Source organism: Pan troglodytes, chromosome 1 (assembly GCF_028858775.2).
Source record: "Pan troglodytes isolate AG18354 chromosome 1, NHGRI_mPanTro3-v2.0_pri, whole genome shotgun sequence".
Classification (NCBI taxonomy): domain Eukaryota; kingdom Metazoa; phylum Chordata; class Mammalia; order Primates; family Hominidae; genus Pan; species Pan troglodytes.
Genome location: NC_072398.2, coordinates 185,914,725 through 185,927,063, shown reverse-complemented (window position 1 = coordinate 185,927,063; position 12,339 = coordinate 185,914,725). Strand labels below are relative to the sequence as shown.

Genomic DNA, 12,339 nt, shown 5'->3' with positions numbered 1-12,339 from the left:
ATTTTGCTAGCACATTATGTAATGCTGTAATTGTCTGTTTTTGTTTCTGTCTCTTTCATAGAATGTGAACACCTTAAAGGGATTAGACCATCTTGTTGTTCTAGGTATTGCTATGTGTTAGTGGTGAATGAATAAACCCAAGTGCAAACTCAGGTTTCCAAGATGTAAATGTCACTGTACAGATGAAACAGACCAAAGATGATGATTCACTTTGCAAGGGATCAGAGGGAAGATAAGGAGCAGCCTGCACTTGGCTTGGGGCCACCCCTTATATCTCTACCCAGAGAAATCTGAATCCCTACAGTTAAACTCTTAACTTTTGTAACATTTGCAACCTTTATGTTACTATTATCTCATATGCTCCACCACTGGGTGCACAATTTCAGGAAGTAAGCACGGTTTAAAAGTCAAAGTCTTGGTTTCTTTTCTTTTCTCCCTCATCTATCCAATAAGTATTTATGAAAGATTGTTAAATGTCAGGTCCTCCACTAAGTGCTAGGAACACAAAGATAAAGAAGTCATAATTTCTGTTTTCAAGTAGCTGACAGTCTAGTAAGAGAGAACTATTTGTAAATAAATTGTAATGTAGCATGCTAAATACTAAAGTAGATATATGTATACAGTAAGTGAAGGTATAAAAGAAAAAAGAATCAATTTTGTCTCTATTCTTGGCTACTCTAATAGAGTCTTGAGACTCTATTAAATTATTCTCCTCTATTTCTTATTTGTAAAATTGGTACAAAACCATCATGTGGAAGAAAGTTCAAAGGAAACCAGAAAATATTATTATGCAATTGCAAGGGATACACAGATTCTTAATGGAAGTTCTTTCCCACTTTCAGACTGCTCTAGGTTCTCGCCTCTGACTGCTAAAATTTCTCTATCACTTGTTATTCTTCTTGGACTACATTCTTTAGGCATTTATGATAGGGAAATAAAAGGAACAAGGAAGGCTGGCAAGGTAAAATGCAAAATCAGGACAAGTCCAGACCAAAGGGTAGGAAAGGAAGGTGGGAAATGGGCAAGCATGAAGAAACCTCTCAGGGTGCTCTAGTTTGGACAAGAGGGGGAAAAAAACTTCAAAAGCAGGTAGAACAGAGTCTGGAAGGGAGAAAAGGGCTGACGAGGGCAGTCTTTTTTTTTTTTTTTTTAATGAAACAGGGTCTCACTTTGTCACCCAGATTGCAGTGCAGTGGTGTGATCTTGACTCACTGCAGCCTCTATCTCCTGGGATCAAGTGATCCTACTGCCTCAGCCCCCAAGTAGCTGGGATTACAGGCGACTGACCACATCTGGCTAATATTTTGTAGAGACAGGGTTTTGCCATGTTGCCCAGGCTGGTCTTGAACTCCTGAACTCAAGTAATCCACCCACCTTGGCCTCCCAAAATGCTAGGATTACAGGTGTGAGCCACCATGCTAACCAACAAGGGCAGTCTTGGTTTGCCTCAGGCTGACCCCTGTACCTGACATCTCCAGATAGCCATCATCATTCAGGCGGCAGGCCTCAGTCAAAGTGAGAAACAGGCAGTCGATGGGATCCAGGGGGTGGCCCACCCAGCCCTCCAGGTTTGTGATGGTTGTGGTTCCTCTCTGCAACAGTTCTGGAAACAAGCAGGTTAAAATTTTAGACAGTGATAGAGACAAACTGCTGTCTGTCCCTGCCTGGGTCTTCTTATCAGTCTCTCCAGCCTTGACCCTGAGAGTCAAATAAAAGCTTCTCTATTGTCTTGCCTTGGGTTGATACGGCTGGCCACAAACATACCAGCCAGCTATAAGGTCACGTGGTCTGCATTTGGGTTGCCTGCTGGTAGTGCATACGTGGATAGAGCTTTACAGGTTTTTGTTTTAAGAGATACCTGAGTCTTCTGAATAGTTGGGACTACAGGCACATGCCACCATGCCCTGCTAATTTTATTTAAAAATTTATTTTTGAGACAGTCTCGCTCTATCGCCCAGGCCGGAGTGCAGTGGCGTGATCTTGGCTCATTGCAACCTCCGCCTCCTGGGTTCAAACAATTCTCGTGCCTCAGCCTCCAGAGTAGCTGGAACTACAGGCATGTGCCACTATGCCTGACAATTTTTGTATTTTTGATAGAACTGGGGTTTCACTATGTTGGCCAGGCTGGTCTTGAACTCCTGGCCTCAAGTGATCCACCTGCTTCACCCTACCAAAGTCCTGGGATTACAGGCGTGAGCCACTGTGCCTGGCATATTTAATTTAATTTAATTTAATTAATTATTTATTTTAAGACGGAGCTCTGCTCTTGTTGCCCAGGCTGGAGTGCAGTGGTGTGATCTCGGCTCACTGCAATCTCCGCCTCCTGGGTTCCAGCGATTCTTCTGCCTCAGCCTCCCAAGTAGCTGGGATTACAGGCACGCGCCACCACGCCCAGCTAATTTTTTGTATTTTTAGTAGAGATGGGGTTTCTCCATGTTGGTCAGGCTGGTCTCGAACTCCCGACCTCAGGTGATTGCCTGCCTCGGCCTCCCAAAGTGCTGGGATTACAGGCGTAAGCCACCATGCCTGGCCTTTATTTTATTTTTGTAAAGATAGGGTCTCACCATGTTGCCCAGGCTGGTCTCAAACTCCTGGCCTCAAGCAATCCTCCTACCTGGGCCTCCCAAAGTGCTGGGATTATAGGTGTGAATCACCATGACTGTCCACAGCTTTACAGTTTAAAAATGGTCTTCTCATACCAGATCTTAATGAGCCTTCTAACTGCCTTATGAGGGAGGCAAACAGGTATTATTCCCAAATGAACAGATGAGAAAACTGACATTAATAAAGATAAAGTGAGGCATTCCACACAGCAAGGAGAATGACCCGGAATTCCCTAGTTCTTCTGGGCCTTGTATCCCCTGAGGATCCTCATCAGCTTTGGGCCTAAGGGGGTTAGATGGCTCCTAATTACTATACCTTTCTTCTGATGCTTGTAGATTTCCAGTTGCCGCTGCTGCTGCAACCTCAGAGTATTAATAATGGCCACTGTGAGTCTGAGGGCCTCTTTTGGATAACCATGGGAACGCAGGGCGTCAACTCGAGCACAGGCTGTAGGCACATGCTCTACCAAGTAAGAAGAAGATATTTTGGTCTAGTTAAAATTTCAAATCAGGAAAATTTATACCTGACAAAGAGAGTTTGTATTCAGTCCAGTTCCTCAAATTCAACCTGACACCTACTGTATACCAGGAACTGTGTCTTTATCTTTAAGGATATAAAAAGTTGAATAAATCACAGGTGATATCTTGAAAGAGGTACCTTGCAGCCTCAGCGTGGTCTATGGTGTAGAAAGGGACACACAAGTAGGATAATAAAATGTAGTTTCTCTTTGCAAACATATATTATACTATGGGAAACCAATGGAGGTAGCAACTAACTGCCTAATGGGAAAAGTCTCATTCATTTAATTAATCCTACATTTCCTGAAAACCTATTAAATGCCAGGGAGTATGCTGGGCAAAGAAAGTACAAAGATGAATAAGAAATGGTCATTGCCCTCAAAGAGCTCACAAATGATACATAAATGTAATTATAAAGCAGCTAAAAAGAAGTAACATGATAGAAATATATACAGAGAGAAAATAATATTTGAGCTGTGCTTTGAAGGACAAGTAAGATTTCAAACAGGTAGACAAACAGGGAAAGACATTCCTGACAAAGGAAACATAAGCAAGGGCATATTGTAAAAGCATAAAAATTATTCAATATATTAATAGCATCCATCTTCAGAGTATGGCAAATAGTTCCATGTAGTTAGAATTATGTTATGTGACCTAAGATAGCCTGGAAAAGGTAGAGTCTGGAATGTAAACAGCTTTGAATGCCATTCTATGGAGTTTGAATTTACCTTAGGGATAATGGAAGACTACCAAACCAAAGACTTACAAATAGGTGAGTAACTATAACAAGCTTTATGGTTTATTTTGTGCTTTTTTTCTTAAAGATAAAATTAAAAATTATAGAATTGCAGAAAATTTGAAAACACATATAAAGAAATATAAAATAAAAATCAGAAATAATCACTCTTTCCAGTGTCATGTATATTTACTCACACTTTTCTAGTAATTTTTTTTTTTTTTTTAGATGGAGTCTCACTCTGTCACCCAGACTGAGATAGAGCTTTACAGGTTTACGTGGATAGAGCTTTACAGGTTTTTGTTTTAAGAGATACCTGAGTCTTCTGAATAGTTGGGACTACAGGCACATGCCACCATGCCCTGCTAATTTTATTTAAAAATTTATTTTTGAGACAGTCTCGCTCTATCGCCCAGGCCGGAGTGCAGTGGCGTGATCTCCGCTCACTGCAACCTCCGCCTCCCAGGTCCAAGCAATTCTCCTGCCTCAGCCTCCTGAGTAGCTGGGATTACAGATGTGTGCCACCACACCCGGATAATTTCTAGTATTTTAAGTAGAGACAGGGTTTCACCATGTTGGCCAGGCTGATCTCAAACTCCTGACCTCAGGTGATCCACCCACCTCAGCCTCTCAATGTGCTGGGATTACAGGCGTGAGCCACTGCACCCAGCCTAGTAAGTTTTTACTAAAAATGGGATGGTATTATACTTACTGTTTTGTAACTGGCCTTTCCACTTAATAACACATTGTAAATATTTTTCCATGTTATCAAATATACATCTATAACATTAAAAATGATTACATATAATTCTGGTGAATACATGTATATCTATTGAGCTAATCAATCCCCTATTGTTGGACATTTATATGGTTCCCAATTTTTCTCATCTGTACCTTATTTTTATCCACGCTGTAATGAGCCCCTTAGCTATATGCATATCCTTAGTTAATTATGGCTCAGGATAAATTCCTACATGTAGAATTCCTGGATCACATGGGATGAACATATTTTAAGGCTTTTGATAAGAAGAAATACCCTTCAGAAAGACTAAGTATTTACACTCCTATAAGTAGTAAATGAGAGTACCTAGCTCCATGTAACCTCTCCCACACCAGAAACTAATTATCTTAATTAAAAACACCTGACCATTTGAAAATCAAAAAATGCTCAGTGTTGTTTTAATTTGCATCTTTGTTAATGAGATGTATATTCTTTCATATGCTTATAAGATTTACGTTTTAGAAGTGCTGGATCACAGGAGAAGAAAGATGATCAGAGGAAACTTCAGGTGGTGACACGGTGAGTCTGGCTATTGCTTTCGAGAGAGAGGGGCATATCTAGATTCAGCAAAATCTTGAGCAAGACAAAGATATGGTGTGAGAGATGGAGGCAGGGAATTGGGAGAAGACAATGAAAATGTATGTCATTGCTGTAAGGCTTGGAAAATGAATATTTTAAAAAGAGTGTCTCTTTTGAAATGGGTATCCTTTGATAAAGTCAGGGACAGGTTGATTGAGGGAAAGCCAGGAAACTATTTCAGAGGAGGGTTTAAACTCACAATGAAACAGCTCTATCCTGTTATCATGAACGAAGGTAGGAAGGTGGGGAGGAGAAAAGGAAGACTGCTTGGTGACAAATGCAGATTGTGTCTACTTACTAGCATAGGAGATTTAAAAAAATTCAAATTAGTGCTTTTTTAACAAAACATGTAATTTCAGAGTAGACTATAATGTTGCTCAATAACTCAGAGAAGCTGTGAACTGAGGCCTAATTGCTTTGTTAATGCTCTTTGAGATGCATTAACTCCTTTCACCCCCTCAAAACTTAGAGGACAGGATGCAAATTCTTATTTGAGGTTGCTGTATCACAACTGAGTATACATGCAAATGGCTTAGGCTTCACATAAATATCCCTAATAAAAGCCCCAAAATATCTGTGTGAAAACTGTCCAAATTGTAGTTTGAGTTGCAGGTACGTATGAAGATGGCTCATTTGGGCCTGGCATGAAGTGAGGGTGGCTCTAAAGTTCTTAGAGGAGGGCTAGACTTACCAAGCCACAGTGGCTGGCCTTGGGAATTAAAGAGTAGTCTTTCACTTTCCCGCTGGCAGGCAGGAGCTGTATAAACATCACTGCTGATTATTCGCTGTAGGTGGCTATCCTGCCAATGTAATTCACGCCCCTCAATGGCTCTAGTGAATACTGTTCGTCTTGGTCTGGATAAGGAGTCTGGAGAAAGAAGAACATGCAGCAGTACAGTGACAGGCAATTTGAAGTTTTAAGCCCTGGGTCTTCTTCAGGGTGGGAGGTTGGCTGAATAATAGTATTTTAAAAGAATAACTCTGGCAGCAGTATTGAGAACAGGTTATAAGGAAGGGCAATGAGAGCAGCCACTTGCAATCTCTCTGAGTATCTGTTGTGTTGCCTCCTTCTTGGATAAGCTTTCAGTGTGTGTGTGCTCTTTATAGGAATAACCTTCCCACAGAGATCTATGGCTTACTTCCTCCTTCTACAGAAGACTAATTTCTCCTGAGATCCAGAAGCTACATGAAATAGAAGAGGAGTAGTGGTGCTTAGCCACTCAGTCATGAAGATACAAACTGCTTCTATCAATGTCAAAGGTAGAGAGAAGAAGCTAGGTAATATCCCTGGCCAATCTGTAACTTGTTTCATACTAACTTTCCCTTATCAGACCAAGGACTTTCATGAAATTCATATTAAGAGTTGAAATAGAGCTGAAGCTATGGTGGCTCCTGCCTGTAATCCCAGAACTTTGGGTGGCTAAAGTGGGAGGATCACTTGAGGCCAGGAGTTCAAGACCAGCCTGGGCAACATAGCAAGACACTGTCTCTACAAAAAATAAAAATTTAAAAATTAGCCCAGCATGGTGGCACATGCCTGTAGTCCTAGCTACTTGGGAGGCTAAGGCAGGAGGACCACTTGAACTCAGGAGGTAGAGGCTGCAGTGAGCCAAGATTACACCACTGCACTCTACCCTGGGTGACAGAGCAAAATCCCATCTCAAAAAAAAAAAAAAAAAAAAAAAAGAGAGAGAGAGAGAGAAAGAGCTGAAGCTCTGTATATTCAGGTACCTTTATTACACTGATATCTGCAGGCTTACAGTCTTGTTTCCCAATAAGAAAAAACTGATGAGGCCATGTGTGATGACTCGCACCTGTTATCCCAGCACTTTGGAAGGCTGAGGCTGGCGGATTGTTTGAGTCCAGGAGTTTGAGACCAGTCTGGGGAATGTGGTGAAACCCGCTCTCTATAAAAAATATAAAAACTGGGCCGGGTGCGGTGGCTCACGCCTGTAATCCCAGAGCTTTGGGAGGCTGAGGTGGGCGGACCATGAGGTCAGGAGATCAAGACCATCCTGACCAACATGGTGAAACTCCGTCTCTACTAAAAATACAAAAAAATTAGCCGGGCATGGTGGCGGGCGCCTGTAGTCCCAGCTACTCTGGAGGCTGAGGCGGGAGAATGGCGTGAACCCGGGAGGCGGAGCTTGCAGTGAGCCAAGATCGCGCCACTGCACTCCAGCCTGGGCGACAGAGCCAGACTCCGTCTCAAAAAAAAAAAAAAAAAAAAAAAAAAAATATATATATATATATATATATAAATTAGCCGGGCATGGTGGCGTGGCCTGCTATTCAGAGGAGCTGAGTCAGGAGGATCACTTGAGCCCAGGAGGTTGAGGCCACAGTGAGCCGAGATCATGCCACTGGTCTCCAGCCTGAGTAACAAAGCGAGATCATGCCTCAGAAAAAAGAAAAAGAAAAAACTGATGCTAATAAAAGACAAACTTGTTTTCTCACTGGAGTCTTACCATGCCATCTCCCTTCAGGAAAAGGGCTGCAGGGAAACCAAAACTGCAGACAAAAATGTAGGCTCAACTCTTAAGGGTGGTATGTAGGAGGACCAAATGGAAGATATCTTGCCACAAACCACAGACTTAGGGAGGATCATGGAAATGATATTTAAGGTAATAAGAAACCATGAGGGAGTCATTTAACTGATGCTTTGCCAGATTAATGGCAATTTAAACTATTTTGGGATCAAGAACTGAAGTATTATACTGTATGGACATTTCCAGAGATGCCCAAATGAGGTGTGTACCTACTGATTCTGTGCAAAAAAATTATGAGGGAATGTCAGAGAATTCATACTGAATATGAAAGAACCTAACATATTCAACCATTCAGGAAAAGTCCTTGGAATCTGGTCATTTCTTTAGAATTTAATACATCCCATTGGGTACAGGCTCAGATGGTTGAAGGATATTATCATTAGAGTAGCACTGACAGTATTTACTGAAATTGCTTCTCCTTCATGTTGTCCCTCACAGAAAGCACAATGACTCTTCTACTGGCTGGAATCTAAGCTCCTCTACTGCTGAACTGAGAATCCACCGGTCTGCTCAACCCACAGTGGGCACTGGGCCCCCAATATATTTTTAAATTGATTAAATCAGCAAATAATTTCTGCCTACTATACAGTAGGTACTGTTCTTAGTGCTTAGGACATACAAAGTTCCTGTCTTTATGGACCTTTACATTCAACTGGCGAGAGACAGTTAAGTAAATATATAGTATATCAGATATGTCGTACAGTTAAGAGTGCTATGAAAAAGTATAAAGCAGAGTTAGGGAGAAAAGCAAGCTGGTGTTAGGCAGGGGGTTATTGTTTTATTCATATATAGAATGGTCTCCAGGCAAAAGGAACCACAAGCACTAAGTCCTAAGGTAGAAGTATATTTGGAGTGTTTGAGAAGAGTGAGGAGGCCAGTATAGTTGGATGGAATGAGCAAGCAGGAGAATCACAGGAGATGAGGTCAGAGACATATTAGAGAACTAGATCATGGAGGGCCATGTAGACCATGAGAAAAAGATGACTTTAGGTTTTTGAGAAAGATGAGAGGCCACTGAAGAGCTTTGAGCTGTGAAGGTATATGATGGGACTTGCATTTTAAAAGGATAACTCTGGCAGCAGTACTGAGAATAGGTTATAAGGTGGAAGGGCAGAAGAAGAGGGAGAAGTCAGGTGGGCACTACAATAATTTGTGAGAGATGATGGTAGTTGGCAGAGAAATAAAGAGTGGAGATGATGAGCAGTAGTTGGATTCTGGATATATTTCAAAGATAAAGGCAATATATTGGATTTGCTCATGGATTACAGCTGGGGTGAGAGAGAGTAAAGAATTAAGAATGACTCCAAGGTTTTTAAGAGAGTTGCCATATATGGAGACAGGAAGACTGCTAGAGGAGCAGGTTTGCGTGGGGCTTGAGGGGTAGGAATCCTACTGAGATGCCTGTTAACAGATAAATGGAGATACCAAAAAGGCAGTTAAATATACATATCTAGAGTTGAGAGGAAAGGTCTGGGCAAGATATGTGTGTGTGTGTGTGTGTGTGTGTGTGTGTGTGTGTGTGTGTGTGTATATGAACTGTTAGTATGTAGATGATTACTAAAACAATGCAATCAACAAAGAAGTATAGAAAGAGAGGTGGTAGCCAGGCGCGGTGGCTCATTCCTGTAATCCCAGCACTTTGAGAGGCAGAGGTGAGCGGATCAGAAGGTGAAGAGTTCGAGACCAGCCAGGCTAACATAGTGAAACCCCATCTCTACTGAAAATACAAAAATTAGTCAGGCATGGTGGTGGGCACCTGTAATCCCAGCTACTCGGGAGGCTGAGGCAGGAGAATCGCTTGAACCTGGGAGGCAGAGGTTGTGGTGAGCCAAGACCACACCAGTGCACTCCAGCCTGGGCAACGAACTCTGTCTCAAAAAAAAAAAAAGAAAGAAAGAGAGGTGGTCTGATGACAGATCCCTGGGCACTATGGCATTTTAGATTGGGAAATGGGGTAGAGACAGTAAAGAGACTTCGAAGGAACGGTCAATGAAGTGAGAATCGAGAGACAATGGTTTCTTGGAAGTCAAATGACAAAGTTTCAAGGAGAGTGTGACTAATGTGTCAAATACTGCGGATAGGTCAAGTATCAGTTGAGAACAACTACTAGATTTAGCAACAGTTAGCATTAGTAACAACTACTAGATTTAGCAACAGTTAGCATAAGTAACCGGTACAAGAGCTGTTTCAGTAATGGTAGGGATTGAAAGCCTGACTTGGAGTGAATTCAAGGGAGACTAAGAACAGAAGAAATGGAGATGGCAAATCTGTACTATTCTTTTTAATGATTTTTCCTAACTCTACCACCCATTTCTACCACCCAGAGAGGCACGTGGAGTCATGAGAGTGTTTTTTGTTTTGTTTTGGTATGGGAAATATAACAATATGCTTGTACACTCAGGAATAATTCATGGAGAGTGAAAAATTGGAGATGCAGGAGAGAGAGGAAATAATTTCTTGTTAATTCCTAGAGTGATGTCCTAGATAAAAGTGATGTAATAGGATCTTGAGAACAACTGGAGGGCTTGGATTTAGAAGCATAGACTGCAACAGGGGAAGAGGCAGAGTAGATGGGCAAAGACAGTAATTCTCTGACCTTCTAGAACAGTATTTCTTTTGACCCATCACCACCAGATGTGGTGGTGGAGTTTTGGAAATTCTCTTCTGATTGCTTCTTTATTTTTAGTAAACAGGAAGCAAGCCTCAGTTGAAACTGAGGAAGGAGAAGAAGTACAGAAAATTTTAGGAAAAAGATGGTGTGAAATAGTAATTTATAAGAGTGAAAGATGGCACAGACTAGGGAAATGTACTAGATGTCTAGAAAGTACTGAGGACCCACTTGAAATGAGTGGTCATAAACTTAAAATAAGACCAGTTATTATGGTTGTTTCTTTCTTTCCTTTCCTTTTTTTTTTTTTTTTTTTTGAGACAGGGTCTCATTTTGTTGCCCAGGCTGGAGTGCAGTGGCATGACCGTGGCTCATTGAAGCCTTGACCTCCTGGGCTCAAGCAATCCACCATACCTGGCTAATTTTTGTATTTTTTGTAGAGACAGGATTTCACCATGTTGCCCAGGCTGGTCTCGAACTCCTGAGTTCAAGGGTTCTGCCAGCCTTGGTCTCCCAAAGTACTGGGATTATAGGCAGGAACCACTGTGCCCGGCATGGTTGTTTCTCTCCAGCCATATTCAGCTGTGCAAGTGTACCAAGTAATTAGAGCTGGAATGAACTAAGTTTAGAGTTTTTCCATCAGTGTATCAAAGACAAAGAGGGAGTTAAGTGTGTATGCAAAGGAGTGATTGTAATGAGTTACCAAGGACTCTAACGTGGATGAGGAGGAAAATGAGGCTATCAGAGTGAAAACACATTTTGTCTTACACAGTAAGACAAAAATTCCTAGTGGGTCAAAGAATTATTGAAACTGGGATACTAAAGAAAAGAAGCTAGCAAGATTGATGGTGGTAACTGGTGATGCATGAAATTGAGATTATGAAGAGGGTGTAGTTTTTGGTAATGTCAAGGTTTAGGGTATGATTGTGGGGTTGAATGGCTAAGTTATGGTAGAGGATGAGACTACTGGAAAAGAGGAGATCAAATAATTGAGAGGCCAGGGTATTGGAAGGGTCATCTATGTGGCTACTGAAGTCATCAAGAATTATGATAGGAATCAGCATGGTGGCTCATGCCTATAATCCCAGCACTTTGGGAGGCCAAGGCAGGAGGATTGCTTCAGCTCAGGAGTTCGAGACTAGCCTGGGCAACATGACGAAACCCTGTCTCTACAAAAAATACACTCACAAAAAATATTTGGCTGTGAGTGGTGGCTTGCGCCTGTAGTCCCAACTACTCGGGAGGCTGAGATGGGAGGATCACTGAAGCCTGGGAGACAGAAGTTGCAGTGAGACGAGATCACGCCACTTCACTCTAGCGTGGGTGACACAGTGAGACCCAGTCTCAAAAAAAAAAAAAAAAAGAAATTAAAAAAAGAATTATGATCAGAATAGTGATAGAAAGTAGTATTACTAAGCCAATAGCTAAAAATCTTCAAGGACTGAGAGGGATTGACCCAGAGGTCTACAGATGACAAAAACCAGGACGGTGGCAGACCGTATAGTTTGATGGCAGAAACTTAAACCTGGGGGTATTTTAAGAAGGTAGGAAGGAGAATTATGTAGAAATGACTATGAAGAATAGGCAGGAATCAACTGCTTCTCCAGCCCCAAAGGTAAAGGGATGTGAGAGAGGTATCAATCACATCCTGATTGATGTCATTGATATCAATCTGAGAAGGCTTTAGAAGAAGCAACATCTTCAAAGGAGAGCTAACAGCAACAAAGAACCAATATATTATGACAAGGAAGAAACTGCCAGACCAGGCTGGTCGCGGTGGCTCATGCCTGTAATACTAGCACTTTGGGAGGCCAAGACGGGCAGATCACTTGAGGAGTTTGACACCAGCCTGGCTAATATGGTGAAACCCTGTATCTACTAAATATACAAAAATTAGCCAGGTGTGGTGGCCCACGCCTGTAGTCCCAACTACTCGGGAAGCTGAGGCAGCAGAATTGCTTGAA

General features: G+C 41.9%; 1 protein-coding gene across 1 annotated transcript in view; it reads right to left on the bottom strand.

The window, feature by feature from the left end:
* The window catches only part of ZSWIM5 (zinc finger SWIM-type containing 5), a 187,123-nt gene that overhangs the window by 21,111 nt on the left and 153,673 nt on the right, over nucleotides 1-12,339 (bottom strand). Inside the window, exons 6-8 of the mRNA XM_513126.9 lie at nucleotides 5,910-6,086; nucleotides 2,920-3,066; nucleotides 1,466-1,603 (exon numbers count right to left, since the gene is read on the bottom strand). Coding sequence (XP_513126.5) covers nucleotides 1,466-1,603; nucleotides 2,920-3,066; nucleotides 5,910-6,086 — 462 coding nt within the window. The remainder of the gene's footprint in view (nucleotides 1-1,465; nucleotides 1,604-2,919; nucleotides 3,067-5,909; nucleotides 6,087-12,339) is intronic.